The sequence below is a fragment of the Etheostoma cragini genome, chromosome 20 (assembly GCF_013103735.1).
Source record: "Etheostoma cragini isolate CJK2018 chromosome 20, CSU_Ecrag_1.0, whole genome shotgun sequence".
NCBI lineage: Eukaryota > Metazoa > Chordata > Actinopteri > Perciformes > Percidae > Etheostoma > Etheostoma cragini.
In genome coordinates, this window is record NC_048426.1 from 3,021,822 (window position 1) to 3,037,766 (window position 15,945).

Consider the following 15,945-nt stretch of genomic DNA (forward strand, 5'->3'; position numbering starts at 1 on the left):
TAACCGGCATGCAACGGGCGCCGATCGCCGGTGATCGATTCTGCGCAGATCTGGCTCATCTCGAACGAGCCTAATGTGCTGTCACACAAATTACAAATATTGATCAATACTGCTCTCTAGAGGCAGGACAAAATACAGATCCAGATGTGCAGGGAGGTTGAAATAGAAATGAGGAAGTGGAAAACTGCAGTGGTTGAGGAGATGTTTTAAGGATTAAGAGAGGGTTTGTTGAAGCAGCAAGCAGCAGATATGATAAGATGGTAGTAGAGGTAAGGGAACTCTTTGCCAGCGGTGGTGTAGAGAACAGAGTGACCCAGGTCTCATCTTATATATCTCATTTATTCTTATTAGTCATATAGTTGTTAGCAATGATTTAATTGGAACCAGATTGTTAGGATTGGAGTCCTATGGTCTCAGGTGCATTACCAATCCAAAAGAATGGTTAGTTTTATATAAATATTCTAAAACTCGTTATGGCATCCAATGTAGTTATGTTGTAAGTAGACCTCGGGTCACAAGGAACTCTGGGAGTGGGGTTAAAGAGACCTAAAGAACAGAGGTAAGACATAGAAAGACAGTTGATGAAAGTTTTTTTTCAAAGCCGCTCTAGATCTTCTTTACCTCTGGCGAAGCAGCCAGGAAAGCATCCCAGAGCCACCATAAAACACCTCCTCCACCTTCTTCCTCTCTGTGCTCCTGACTCCCTGTTTGCTCTGTGGCTTCCTCAGTCTGGAGCACGGCGTCATGCTCCCTCTGCTGACACGGAAACACGCTCATGTGCAGAGTCACACGGGAAGTAGTCATAAGTGCATCTGGGACACTAAGCTGTAAGCTGGCCACTGTCGCTGCTAATGACTGGTATTGCTTTATCACTAAAAGCAGCTATAACTAGGGTAGTCACGATTGGTTTCCAATTCTAAATTGAAAATCAGACTGATTTAGCTTTCAATTTCAATCAGCAAAATCAAAAGGAGGATTGGTGATTCTCCCGGCAATTTTTTCCACAACACTTCATAGATGACACAGCATAGCTTACAGCTTAGCATAATTGTAGAATACAGCTGTACTTAAAGTTCAGAAAGAAAGGTGAAACAACAGAACTGAAAAATCCTACTGCTTCTCTAAAGTAAAGGCGTGGCAACATTTTAACTTTACCTTGAGCTATGTAAACAACAAACTGCAAAGCATGTGGGTCGCCGAGAGGTACCACAGGGTGCATTCAAGTGCACCTTGTAAACTCGTATGCGCTTCTTACACTCTTCTTTTTGTTTAACAATGTCTTCCCGATTGACTGGTGAAATGAGATATTGTTATAAAATTTTCAATGAATTATTTAAATTTGACTGTATGGCCTGGTCCAAAAAATATGGCGATTATATCATAGTTGATACAATGAAGCCATTATTTTAAAAGCATTTTCTGCACGTTTCACCAAGTCAAATTTAAGACTTTTTAAGACCATTATGAATGAATTTAAGACCTTTATCCTAACATCAACTGAGCCCTGAATTTTTTTTCAGTATTGCTAAACTTGCACTTCCCCATAGCTGCATGACCAGCACAAATAACATAAAAGCTAATTCAATGCAATATATTTGGTCTCATTTGTAGTTGTAACACAGCAAAGTGATATTTGCACTAGCAAAAGAAAGTACTGCAACCCCACAAAATAAAAAAATAAAGGAACTAAGGATCAGAGGTAGCGTTGCATGGATTTAGGAACACTAAGACCTGTTTAAAATGATTTAAGACCTAGAACACATCACTTTAGCAAATGTAAGACTTTTTAAGGCCAAATATTTTCATTAGAAAATTAGAAAAATATTAAATACATTTCCTTTTTAAAAAAACTGACTTTTAAAGACCCATTGGAAACACTTTAAAGAATACTTTGAAAGTGTAAGTGACAATTTTGAGGGCATAAAACTAATGATCTGCTGCACTTTTTAAATCAACACTCCCTAATTTAACAGTCAGTAGTGAACAATTAAAAAAAAAAGTAAAGTCAAATCAAATTCTGACTCCCCTAGCTACAACGTATGGATTTTAACAGTTATAACCTCTGAAAGAGAAAGTATGCCTGCTTGTTTTTTAATAACCAGGATAATCAAAAAACTGTCCACTGATTTCAATAAGATTTGAAGGGAAGTAAGGTTATGAACCAATACAAAAAAAATGCATTTTAAATGCAGATCAAGGACTATATATAGTGAAGACTTTTTAAAGCGTACCTCACGCCAAAATGCAATAGGGTCATTTTGTGAATATACCCGAGTCAGACTTTCGTTTAAAAGCAAAACTAAGACGGAAAGGCCACTATTAAGATTTACTATATTTTCAATCAAATGGCCTTTTGAATGGGAGTGCTAGGGGCACAACTATGACCACATCAAAATCCTTATTTTTAAAAAACAAAGAAGGCTGGACACAACATGAAACTTTGGTCTGAGTATCATCAGGGGATCTACACATGAACTCTATGGAATGCTGTTTTATTCAATATTAAATACATATGACTTGCCTTGGTTATCAGTGGAGGAATCAGCAGGCTTGGACAAACTAATTACTAATATTACTATTGCTATAGAAAAATTAAAGTTGCATTGCATATTCTGTACGAATATGCAATGATCTGGGAGTGCTTTCCCGTCAGTTCTGGAACAGTATTGCTGTTACTGTCAATGTCTTGATTAAGAATGATCCGTCAGCCCTCTGTGACTCAGAAACGTGCTGTATTTGCTGGACGTACAGCTGCAAAGAAAATGATTGTAACCCGTTGGAAACCACCTCACAACCTCTCTATCCACACGTGGACTATTTGGATGTGGTGTATATGTAACTTTCCACGGCGCACATCCATGAAGCGCCTGAAAAGACTCTGGACACTTGGCAGAGCATCGTGGACTCTGAGGTCTGTGCTGTAGCCTTGTGCTGCAGGTCGGACCTCTAACTTGCCCAGGTGTTTGGTCCCTTGTCTTGTGTTTGCCTGTGTGTTTGTCTGTTGATGTATGCGTTTGTGTGGGTCTGTTTCTGTATGAGTTATTTTGTCTCCCTCCCTCCCGTTTTCCCTCTCTGTGTTTATTGGCCTTGGGTTGCATGCCTTTGTCACAGTGTATTGTTTGTAAATGTTAATAGTTTTTTAATTTAAAAAATAAAATAAAAAATAAAAACTTGATTTTAATATATATATACAAACACACACACACACTGTATATTTCATGGTACTTTTAAGTCCACATATGTGTTCTGAACAATGGGATATTGGAGCAGAGGGTTTATTTTTTACAAACAAAGGGACGTCGGCCTAGTGGCCCATAGGACCAAAGGGAATTTCTCAGGTTATTGAGAGGTTGGAACAGCGTCGAAAAAATGGGCAGTTCCCGTGTCAACCCACAGTGGATGTAGACCAATTGGCAACTCAAGTCAGACCACCAACTAGAGTTGGTGGTCTGACTTGAGTTGCCAATTGGTTAAAAAGTTGCCAATTGTACCCAGCCCAAAGTCACCTATTCTGGTTACTCCAGAATAGGTGACTGTGGGCTGGGTACGGAACACCACAAACCGCCAGTCGTGTCGCTCCATCAGATCAGCGCTAGTTGGTGATTTAGTTACACCAGAATAGGTGACTGTGTGCTGGGTAGAGCCCCACGAGCTGCCGGTCGTGGTGCACTCTCACTTTGCCAGCCTTTTTTTGCGTACAGCTCTGTTCTGAATGTGAGAGATAGCCCCTGATTTGAATATAAGAATTGGAAATAAATAGATGGGGAAATCAATGACTGTGGCATTAAGAAATAAGAGACCACGGAAATAAACAAATGTGGATTTATGAAATAAATGTGGATTTATGAAATAAAAGTCTCTTTAAAAATTAAACATGGACTTATGAAATAAAAACACCATGAAATAATTAAAGGTAAAACCTTTTAATATATTTAATTAACTAATTGATTCATTTCACATGACTATTTACATATATTTAATTATTTATGTATTTATTGCGTCATTTATTTCTGATGTGTTTCAAAGGAATATTTATTCATTCATGTATTTATTCATTTATTTATGTATTTAATTTTGAATTAAACGGCATTTCATAGAACTTGAGCATTGAGAACATTGTTTGTGTGCACAGAGTTTACGAAAAAGAAAAGTTTTGAACGACTCACTTTAGCAGTAGTTGTTTACGCTATCCACCATCTTGTCAAAATCGCCGAATGTGAATGAACAAACTCCATAAGAGGAAATGTCATTCTTAAATGAGGCTCATTTTTTAACCTCAAGGTCAATATTGTTTTTCAACGACAAAACAACGAATTATCCGTGCATTTATATGAAACTAAGCTTTAGGAGATTTCCATCTTTACTCTCCTCCCTGTTACGTTGCATTTGGAGATCAACACTTTTTGACTGGTGAGATGTCAACGACAGGAAAGACCAATAGCTAAAGTGAGTCGTTAAAAACCTCTTTTCAGTAAAATCTGTGACCACAAACAATGTTCTCAGAGTTCATGTATAGGTCCCCTGGTGATACTTTGAGCAACATTCGCAAAAAAAACTAAGTTTCATTTTGGTGAGCATTACGCCTTAACAGTGCAATATGAATAAATACAATTTAATGTTTTCACCATTTAGTCATGAACTACCCTCCCCTACAAACTCTTTTTCACTCTCCGTTTCAGTGGAAACCAAAGTATCCCATGCAATCCTTGATGGTGTTATAGTAGCTATTTTTATACCAACATATCATATTAATATATTGTAAATGTCTTATGCTTTGGAAAGATTTGCCCTATTTATTCAGCCTGACATTTTACTTTAAAAGACTTTACCATACAATCTCATTTACAATGTCATGCTGCTACTCAGTGCACAGCAGACCAAAAACTTCAGCTCAATGTCCCACTATCTGCACTTTTAACAGTATGTACTCAATGCATACGCAGGATATAAATAAATAGTATAGTTAAGCATGCAGGGGTAAAAAAACACATTTGTTAAATAACATTGACACACGGAGGAATAGGTAAGCAGGAATGTTAGTACCAATCCCTCTTCACTTTGTTCTACCAAAACACAGTCCCTCCAGGATTTCCAGCCTTTTTTGAGATTGTTGCAGACCAAAATGCTTGATTTTGTGGGGGCTCTTGTAAAAAATTGCAATAAAAGTTGCAATGTCTTTTGTATGTTTGTTGCAATGAAGTTGACAGAGAAAGTTGTAAAAACAGTTGTGATTAAAAAAAATTATTGAATGATTTAAATTTGAACATATGTATCAGTGGCTGGTTAGTTAATTTCCTTACCTGGCCTGGGACACACATTCATACGGTTTGATAAAGTACTTATTGGACTATAACTTGTCATTGAAATTACAATAACAAGCATAGCTGTCCTCAATTTAGGTCATCCTGTACGTCTCATCTCCAGTTGTTCCTGCATCCACCGTGTGTGTGTGTTTGTGTGTCTGCGATTGCAACAGTCACGGGGGGAACTAACAGGATTGAAACAGCAGTCGCTTCAGCGAGTTTATTGTGAAAAAAATGTTACAGCGCACATTAATGTTAAAATGTATACTAGTTGATAATACGGTCTGAAATGTGTTGCATGGTCTTTTTTTGTGTAACTTTTGTTGGTAAATGTGAGCTGTTTGAGTCACAACACACACGTCTTGTCTTCAAATCAGAAATGAGGAAATTCATTTTGCGACGTATATGTGACATCAACCTGTTCTCACTCCTGCTTGGTCATTGGCTCTCAGAGTCTGGCACGTGGGACTGCTGGGATGAAGTTGCGGGAAACTCCCATGATTGGCCAAATTGAAATTGATCAAGTCATCTTAAAATCCTGGAGGGACTTAACAGAGTCACCTTTCAGGACTACAGGTGGTGAGTACTTGATATCAAAACCCAGGTCTTATTATTCAGTGGTGTTAATTTTATGTAAATGAGATAATAGTGAGAACAAACATCCTTTGATGGCACTCCACTCAAGATCACACATGTAAGGATACAGTATTTATCAGTTGTTTCTTTCAGTGTTTAAAAGTAAGTAAGTATTATTACTAATATTATTGTTATTATTACTATTATTAAGCACATTTCAAGAGCAGAACATCCCAAAAAAGGCAACCAACATATATCAGAAGGCTTCCTTACCTGAGTGCTGTAAGGTGTCCGTGACGGTCTCTGTTCAGGTGAGAACTGTTCCACAGTCAGCCGCGACGCTCCAGATCTCTTCAGTATGTCCTCTTTAACGTGGACGATTCGAGTATGGCCTTGTTCTATGTCGTCCTTCTGAGAAACAGCACAATGACATTTTGGGTTTAGTTGATTATCTGTTGTTTTCTACACATGAATACTTTGGCCCTTATATCATCTTGCCAATATAGGATTTTAAGCCATTTAAAGTGATGATTTGGAGTAATTTCACGCTAGGGTCCTTTGCACCACGTCCTCGAGCCAAATTTAGCCAAAGCTTTTTTCACCTGGGTTGACCAATGTTGAGTTAACATTATCAGCTGATTAGCTTAGTGCAGGCGCTAATGGAGCCACTGGTGTATCTCGTAAATTGTCCCCACTAATAATGCCCGAAATTGTACCAAACTTCTACAGTAGTACAAATAAGTTATGTACTTGATGAATTGGGAAGTTTGTAAGAACACCAGGAGTTTATTTAAATAGCCCTTGCCTGCTGGCTTCTGCTCTCTGCTGCTAATGCTACCAGTATAGCATGATAGCAAGAACAACAGAAAAGACATGACATGTCAAAACACATAGCATTATCCATTCAGCAAGTGTGCTTCGGGACATCTACAAATTACAACACCAAAAAGAGATACATACACATATTTATTAATTTACTGATTAAATAAGGTAGTGTCTCAAACTTACCACAATTATAACTTGTGTCCTGCTAGTTGTACTACAGCCCATACTTAAAAAAAAAAATGAAATTAATAAATAATTTTTATATCTCTTTTCAGTGTTGTAATTGTTCAATCCAGGTGAAAAAAGCTTCTGGGGGGTCATTTGGCTCAGGATCGTGGTGCAAAAGACCCTAGGGTTTAAAAGTCCCATGGCATGAAAAATTTACTTTATGATTAATGATGATGATTAATATGCGTTCCCCAGCCGGCCTATGGTCCCCCAGTGGCCGGAAATGGTGATAGGTGTAAACCGAGCCCTGGGTATCCTGCTCTGCCTTTGAAAAAATGAAAGCTCAGATGGGCCGATCTGGAATCCTGCTCCTAAGAGGTCGCAAGGGGCAAGGTCGCCTCCCCTTTTTCTGCTTTGTCCACCCAGAGAATTTGGCCCACCCATGAGAAAGAGACATCATGGCTTTCAAACAACCAAAATAGCAGTTGGTCAAGGCCACACCCCACCCTCCACTTTCAGGTACTTCAGATACAGTATTAAGGGACAACTAAGGCCTTTTAAAAGCATCCAAAAAGCACCATGTGATGGGACCTTTAACAACTATCCCAGTCATTGCAGACTACTGTTAACTATTAACTAACAACTTATCTTTTTTTTCATACAATCCTTATATCTCAAAATTATATCTCTACTCAAACAGTGAGTGGGCATTTTTTTCTTAATTGGAAGATTTATATGGCAGACTGGAAACAAGGAGAGAGAGAGCGAGAGGGAGGGGTATGACATATAACAAAGATCGGAATCAAGCTCACAGCATTGCAGTTACGTGGAACCAAACTCACATTAGCCTCCTCTAAAGTGGATTCCAGGAGTTGAGGCTGTGAGGTCGTCTGAGCTGCTGATAGAGCTTTGGCTTGGACTGGAGTGGAAGGCTGCTGGATGAATAGAGCAGGGACCTTCTACAAGAAGAGGGAGGGAGAAGGTTCAGTAAAGGCCACTTCAAGTCTGACTGACTGACTAGTCTTGCATTGCCATCCCTTCCTCCACAGTGCTTCGGACGAGGGTCTGGTTAGTTCACACAATATTATAATAATGGCTGTTGAGTGTGTGATGAAACTTAGCTAAAAAAAAAAGATGAATATAATTTGATTGTTTGTTCTAGCTTGGAGGATGTTTCCTAAATCAACCAGAGTTTAGAATGCCAACACAAAGACAACGGAAGTAGAAGGACATCTGGCCGAAAGTGAGGGACATCCAGTTGAACCGGCGGCACTGGAACTAGCCCGTAAATGAAACATTGTCGATATAGACCACAGACTGACTGCCTGTCTGACCTTTTCCAGTTCCAGCAGCAGAGTCTGGAGCTGGTCCACGGCAGTGAAGACAATCAGAGTGTCTTCAGCCGTCTCTGGAAGACAGAGGCCTGGTTTACACTTCTGGATCTCAGCTACGGTTCTCCTCATGCACTGGATCCTCTGTTCCACAGGCTGCACACAGAAGAAGGGCATTCAGAAAAACAGATATTTGGAATTTCTGGCTGACAAACTGGACCAGTTCAGAAGCTTGTCTTTTTTTGTCCCAATGCAAACCTTCAACATTTAGAATTTGAAATTTGGGCAATAAAATCAATCTCTGACTGACAAAGTGAGATCAGTTTCACTGATCACTCATGTTTTTAGTATTTACTTATACAGGTAATCACAACCATATTAATATTAAAATGAAAACTTTTGAGGAAAAACATGACCTTACCTTTAGGCTTTCTTCTCTGGGGCTGGGGAAAGTCTCTGGAGATGATAATAAGATCTTGATCTCAGCCACCTCATTCTCCATCCGCCTGATTTCATTCTCAATCGCTTCCACCTCCTAGACAGCAAGAGATCGATCAGTATATTTGACCATTTACAAAACAGAGTACATACGCCTGTTTGGCCAGCTGGGAGTGGGTAAGCAACACATCTCCTAGTAAAGAGAGATGAGCTAACAGAAATACAATAAATAACATCTGTAGAAAAGTTTTGAGCAGATTAAATTAAGAAAAGAATAGAATCTAAGACTGACGTCTGCAGCATGCCTCAGGTGAGACAAAGGAGCATTGAAGCGGTCTTGAACGTTGGCCACTTGGTGATCGGCTTCGTCCAGTTGTTCCTGGAGAGTTGTGACATCACAAACCTGTGACATTTCCTTCAGGACTGAGGCAAAACCCTGCAGAGTGGTTCGGATCTGTGTGGAGTCATCCAAAACCATCTGCAGCACAAGACAGGAACATGTGTTATTTTTTATAAACTTGTCAAATGGCTTATTTGTTTTTTAATGTATACTGTATGTCAGCCTCTCCATGAACATACAAAACAAACAGATATTACTCAATTTACATTTACCACATTCTCCTGCAGAATGCGACAAAAAATACATTTTGGAATTGAATAGCATGTTATAGTAAAGTGCTGTTGAAAGACGGGGTAGTGTAGTAGTGTAGAAAACACAGTTGAGTGTACCAACCTGCAGAGTATGAACATGGCTGCTCAAACATTTAGCGGTTGTGTAGGTGCAAGGGGCGGAAAGCCACAACTTGGCCTCAGCCATCCAGCTTTTAGAGCTGCTGATCATCTCCTGATGCTCCTGAAGCCACATTTGGATCTGACCACAAACACAAACAATAGTTGAAGTAGGTATTACTGTGTGGGATAAGAAGTTGCAATGCTTGTGAGAAGGGCATTATGAATGTTTCCCAATGATACTGTTAAATTGAGATACACATAAGATAACATCAGATGTTTGTCAAGGGAAATATTAAATTAAATATACAGTTCTGGGCTGCATGATTTAAGAATTACAACAGCACCAAACTAATTTGGAGACACAACAGCATGTAATTAAGACTCCGAAATCAACACTACACACAAGCAGTTGTAAAAGAGAAAAAGAGGCCTAAGTGGAGCCAAAGGCATCCTGACCTTGCTGAGGAGGGTGGTCCTCTGCTCCGCCTGTTTGGCCAGCTGGGAGTGGAACTGCTGGACCTCCACCAGTCTCTCAGTGAGGGTCAGCACCTCTTCTGGCTTCTCCAAGTCCTGCATGTCCACTTCCAGCGCCGCCACGCACGAGTGCCACAAGTCCAGCTCATCCCACACACGCTGAGCACACACATGCGTTCAAATGTCAAGATGTTTGGATCATTTATTGACATTAACATGACAAAATTCTCATCGCCTTGACTTTAAAGCTTCTAACAACATTTATATTCTTAGTTTTACGTGTAAGCTTAAATATAGTCCACATAAGCCAAAACAAGTGATCACAAACCAAGGTGGTAAATCTTAAACAATAGCAAACTGCATGCTATTCATGGTAGTATGAATAACTAAACAGCCTTACAGCCCCATCTAGAACGCGTGTCAGAAGCATTTTTTTCTTGCACGTCTCACTCAACGCTGTCATTTTAACCTCTGTTGCTGTCTGCAGAAAGGCCCTATGCAGCTCTCCCTCAGCTGCGTCTCACAGGCATAACCTTCTGCAGATGCAATAGATAAGACTTATTGAAGGGTTAGGTTTAGGGTTGTGTCACTTTATGAGGTTTTGTCTGCCTCTGGTCCACCCCACCTCCTAAAAAGCAACAGACTCAGAAATGGGACATACTAAAGAAAGCTCATTGTGGGACTGGCTCTAGAGCTGTAATTTTGCACCAAAGGCTGAATTTTGGGAAAGAGACTTCAGATAAGGTATTAGAGGATCACTCAGGTCTAGACAAAAGAGACTTCAGACACAAATGCAAGGTTGATGCCCAATAAAACACTACCACTTTACTAAATTGCTACAATATAATACATATTTGATCATTATTTTATTTTTTTTTGTAGCAAAGAGCCGGAGTAAAACCCAGGCCCGCTGCGTCGAGAAGTGAAAACCTCTATACGTAGGCGCACGCTCTACCAAAGGAGCTATCTTGGCGGCCATTATTTTATCACATAATCATTTCTTTTCTTATCTGACCTTGTTCCTTAATTTGATTGTTTCTGATGGCATGTTTTATACTTTATTGCTGTTCATTTATAGATTCTGTATTGTGTAATGATTATCTTAATGTGAAAAGCCTTTTGAAGAAGTTTAAATATATATATTTTTTTTTTTTAAGATTATTTTTTTGGGCATTTTAGGCCTTTAATGGACAGGACAGCTGAAGTTGTGAAAGGGGAGAGAGAGGGGGAGTGACATGCAGCAAAGGGCCGCAGGCTGGATTTGAACCCGGGCCGGCTGCGTCGAGGAGTAAGCCTCTATACATGGGCACCCGCTCTACCAACTGAGCTATCTGGGTGCCCAGATAGCTCAGCTGGGTGCTGGGTATATCAGAGGCTATAGGATCAAGAGGGGGAAAACATTGTTGAGTGTGAGATCAGGATCTACATCTAGCTAAACTGCACACTGCACAGAAAACCTTTTATTCTAGTATCGTTACTAAGTCAGATGTCAGAGTGGTAATGATCCAGCTAGGTTACTACCCACCTTCTGAGTGATCTTTGCCACAGTCACATTGGGACTTCTCTGATCAAGTCTTTTCTGAACTGACGTGAGGCCAGCCTGGACCTCAGACAGCTTTGCCCCCAGCCTGTGGACTGGACCGCTCATCTTCACTGCCTCTCCCACCTTGAGTGCAAACATCAACACAAAAAGAAACATGTTTTGCTTCTCTAGCCAGATCTATACAAGTCTTTGATTTGTTGTTGTCCCAAACATTTGATTATCATTCTTCCCTTTTCCTCCAGTAATCTCCTTTAAGTCATTCTTAAGTAATTGTTAAATTCTTACACTGCACTATAACATTTTTAAAATATGAACTGCATCCGGCTATTTTATCTCACCATTGCTCCCCTCTCATGTACAATTCTTATTTATTCATCTACTTATTTTAAATCTCATGCCCTAAATGTATGCAATGTCTTATTTTGTATTTTAAAACTGTCTTTCACTGAACAGAAGAGCTTTTGTTGTTACCATGTACAATGACAAACAAAGGCTATCTCATTTTATATTATTTTGCAGAAATTCCTATGTGTAACACCCCTCCCTGTATAACGGTAACAAGACTCTTTAACCCTATTTTTCCACTTTGTGTTTTTTTGTGATTTCTTGTGTTATGCTCATTGCTAAAACCCAAATGAATTCTTGCACTTTACATCAGCTATGTCAACATCAAAGTCTTGTGTACCTTTACTTCTACTTGCTGCAGTGAGTGTGTGACCTGCTGCAGCTGGCTGTCGATCTCCACCGGGACTAGAGTGTACATGTCTGAGTACTTGATCTTTAGGCTCTCCATGATGCGCTGCAGCAAAGCCTTCTGGTTACACAGCTCGCTGTGAACCTCCTAAAACCAGAAAGAGAAGAGTTGTGTAAATGAACAAGACATGGCAAACCAAATAAGCAAGGAAAATTATTAAGTCTAAAAAGAGCAAGAGGAAACTGAAAGGCAGATAAAGCTTTATGCTCAGCAGCGATGATAAAAACCTTTTTACAAAGTGCCACAAATCAACTTAGTGAAAGCCAACACTAACTTCAAAAAACACTTGTATGCAGATGGTTGTATTCAGTATGAGCCCTCACTCTTCTACAAGCTTTAATATTAGCAACAGTCAGCAAGGGTTTCATTTTTCAGCCCAATAGTGAAAATCTTGTCGTATTTTGAAACAAAAGGACACAGACATTGATCTTATCTACAGTGTATCTCTCACTGTACAAGCTTATGAGCTCTCCCTTTCCCAATAGTTAAAGTTAACTATTACCAGTTCAACAAGATTCTTAATAAGATAAGAAAATTCAAATTAGCAGAGGAGACTATTTGGGTCTGAATATGTCCAATGGTCTGCTTAAGAGGGAGGTGCTTCTTGTTTACTATTAACTTTTAAGAAAATTAAAAGTAGGGGCATTTTAGGAAAGTCTGTACATTTTAAGAAAATGGTGATGCCTTAAGAAATCTGTAGATTGTAAGAAATTGGGGACATTTTAGAAAAGGGTGTACGTATAATTAAGATGATTTTAGAAAAATATCGAGATTTTTAGGAAAGTCTTTTGCAATTTGTCAATAGGAGGTTGTTTAAGAAAAGTCTGTGCATTATAGGAAGATGAAATTTTTCTTAACTGAGGTCCTCACTTCTTAAAAATGATATTTGAAGGTTTAGACATGGTTACAATATTATTTGCATTTAGGTTAGGGCCAAGAGAATTTATTATGTCAATGAGTGTCCTCACAAGTGCAGTACAATTGTATGTAGTGTGTGTGTGTGTGTGTCCATGGAATGACTTGGCTACAAAGGCCACCTGGAAGATCCACTTACAACACTGAACAAAAGGTGTCGGGTAAAAGAGTTTGTGTGTGTGTGGATGGGGAGATGTTGGCCTCTGCTCAGGTTTGGGGACAAAGGGCAGAGTAATTATGCATGTTGGTGGGTTCATAGAAGTGAACAGCAACCAGACTCCAGGCCTGAGGCCAACGGTTAGATTAAGACGCATTTACTGGGCACTTGCATCCACCGCACAGTAAACAGCCTTTTCTCTCTGCTTTGATTTGATAACTTTGAAAAGCTTTAGGTCAGAGAAGCCTTGTAAATTGATACATTAGATGGTTATTATATAAAAGCCTTTTATCACCCGTTTTTATGTTTTTGTTTTAACATTCAATTTTCATATTGAGACCAACATCTCAAAAAACTCATTTACTTAGTCTTTGTAACCAGCTGAGCTTCATGAGCTTCAATAACACAATCTTTTTATAAAAACTAAGTTGTGTGAAATGTTTGTTTAGACACTTTAATAAGCAATTAATGTTCTCTGGTGTGCTCTTTATAAAAATAGCAGAGAAATATAATGTTAGAGTGTGTACAAATGCATCATTGTGTTTTCAGTTCAGGCAATGAAACATTGTCTCATTAGAGACTCGTTATTTACACTCCACTGGCTATTGGCTGCAGGAAGAGACCTACTGCAAGTCTGAGCACACTGTGAACTTGCTGTTGAGATGAAGGGCCTGTGGGGTCAGGAAACACTCAGAGGTCTTACCAGGAGTCCTGGGGGGCTGCTTGTTATCGAGAAATGCTTACATTTCAAGTCTTACATATTTTTTTTTTCTGCTATAGCATACATATCTGCTCTGTAAATCACATCCTGTGTCCTTTTCCAAGATAGATAGAGATACTGTTAGTATTATGGAAAACTTCTTTCCATATAGCAACTCAATTCATTTTAAACCACAGTTGCCTAAAGCAGTAAGGTCACTGTGACATCTGACTATACTCAATTCAATTACATTTTTTTATAGTATCAATTCATAACAAGAGTTATCTCAAGACACTTTACAGACAGAGAAGGTCTAGACCATACTCCAGAATTTACAAGGACCCAACAGTTCTAGTAGTTTCCTCCAGAGCAAGCAACAGTGCAACAGTGGCGAGGAAAAACTTCTTTTAAGGCAGAAACCTCGGCCAGACCCAGTCTCTTGGTAGGCGGTGTCTGACGGGGTTTAAATACTCGGGAGACTTGTTTTTCAAGTCAAAAGTCACATACATATACATATTTCCAAAACAAAACAAAAGAAGGTATGGAAAAGAAGGTAGATTGAAAATCCTCTCACAATGCTCTGTGGTTCCTGAAGTGATTCTCAGAGAGCAACAGTGATTTAAGTTATACTGAATATATATGAATACAACTAACAAGTGTAAGCAATAGCATCTCAAAGTATACCTAATGTTCAACCAGAAATAGTTTGCAAACAACTGCTAAATGATTTTAAAAATTGCTGCACATCTGGAAACTCTCTGGACAGAGAGGAGTGACCCACCTGAAGCTCCTCCGTGCTGCTGCTCTGCTCCATCTCTGACAGAAGAACATCTGCAGCCTCCAGCCAAACCCGGATGCCCTGCAGCTCCACCCGGACCTTTTCTCTCTCCTCAAGCTCTCTCCTTGCTGCCTTCAAACCCTCCCTGCTTCTCTGCTTCACACTAGGAAAACACACAGACACATACAGTGGTGTGAAAAAGTGTTTGCCCCCTTCCTCATTTCCTGTTCCTTTGCATGTTTGTCACACTTAAGTGTTTCGGAACATCAAACCAATTTAAACAATAGTCAAGGACAACACCAGTAAACACAAAATGCAATTTGTAAATGAAGGTGTTTGTTATTAAAGGTGAAAAAAAAATCCTAACCATCATGGTCCTGTGTGAAAAAGTGATTGCCCCCTTTGTTAACACATACTATAACTGTGGTTGTCCACACCTGAGTTCAATTTCTCTAGCCACACCCAGGCCTGATTATTGCCACACCTGTTCACAATCAAGGCATCACTTAAATAGGAGCTGCTTGACACAGTAAGGTCCACCAGAAGATCCTTAAAAGCTACACATCATGCTGAGACCCAAAGAAATTCAGGAACAATTGAGAAAGAAAGTAATTGAGATCTATCAGTCTGGAAAGGGTTATAAAGCCATTTCCAAAGCTTTGGGAATCCAGCGAACCACAGTGAGAGCCATTATCCACAAATGGCAAAGACATGGAACAGTGGTGAACCTTCCCAGGGGTGGCCGGCCGCCCAAAAATACCCCAAGAGCGCAGCGACGACTCATCCAAGAGGTCACAAAAGACCCAACAACAACGTCCAAAGAACTGCAGGCCTCACTTGCCTCAGTAAAGGTAAGCGTTCATGCCTCCACCATCAGGAAAAGACTGGGCAAAAATGGCCTGCATGGCAGAGTTCCAAGGAGAAAACCACTGCTGAGCAAAAAGAACATCAAAGCTCGTCTCAATTTCTCCACAACACATCTTGATGATCCCCAAGACTTTTGGGACAACATTCTGTGGACCGATGAGACAAAAGTGGAACTCTTTGGAAGGTGTGTGTCCAAGTATATCTGGCGTAGAAGGAACACTGCATTTCATAAAAAGAACATTAAACCAACAGTAAAATATGGTGGTGGTAGTGTGATGGTCTGTTTTGCTGCTTCAGGACCTGGAGGACTTGCTGTGATAAAAGGAACTATGAATTCTGCTGTCTACCAAGAGATCCTGAAGGAGAATGTCCGACCATCTGTTT

At 39.6% G+C, this 15,945-nt stretch overlaps 1 protein-coding gene across 1 annotated transcript in view; it reads right to left on the minus strand.

The window, feature by feature from the left end:
* The window catches only part of LOC117936251 (nesprin-2-like), a 208,747-nt gene that overhangs the window by 87,491 nt on the left and 105,311 nt on the right, over nt 1-15,945 (minus strand). Inside the window, exons 68-78 of the mRNA XM_034859128.1 lie at nt 14,698-14,857; nt 12,076-12,231; nt 11,373-11,513; nt 9,830-10,006; nt 9,375-9,512; nt 8,934-9,119; nt 8,625-8,738; nt 8,207-8,359; nt 7,715-7,831; nt 6,153-6,290; nt 622-756 (exon numbers count right to left, since the gene is read on the minus strand). Of these exons, the coding sequence (XP_034715019.1) occupies nt 622-756; nt 6,153-6,290; nt 7,715-7,831; nt 8,207-8,359; nt 8,625-8,738; nt 8,934-9,119; nt 9,375-9,512; nt 9,830-10,006; nt 11,373-11,513; nt 12,076-12,231; nt 14,698-14,857 (1,615 nt within the window). The remainder of the gene's footprint in view (nt 1-621; nt 757-6,152; nt 6,291-7,714; nt 7,832-8,206; nt 8,360-8,624; nt 8,739-8,933; nt 9,120-9,374; nt 9,513-9,829; nt 10,007-11,372; nt 11,514-12,075; nt 12,232-14,697; nt 14,858-15,945) is intronic.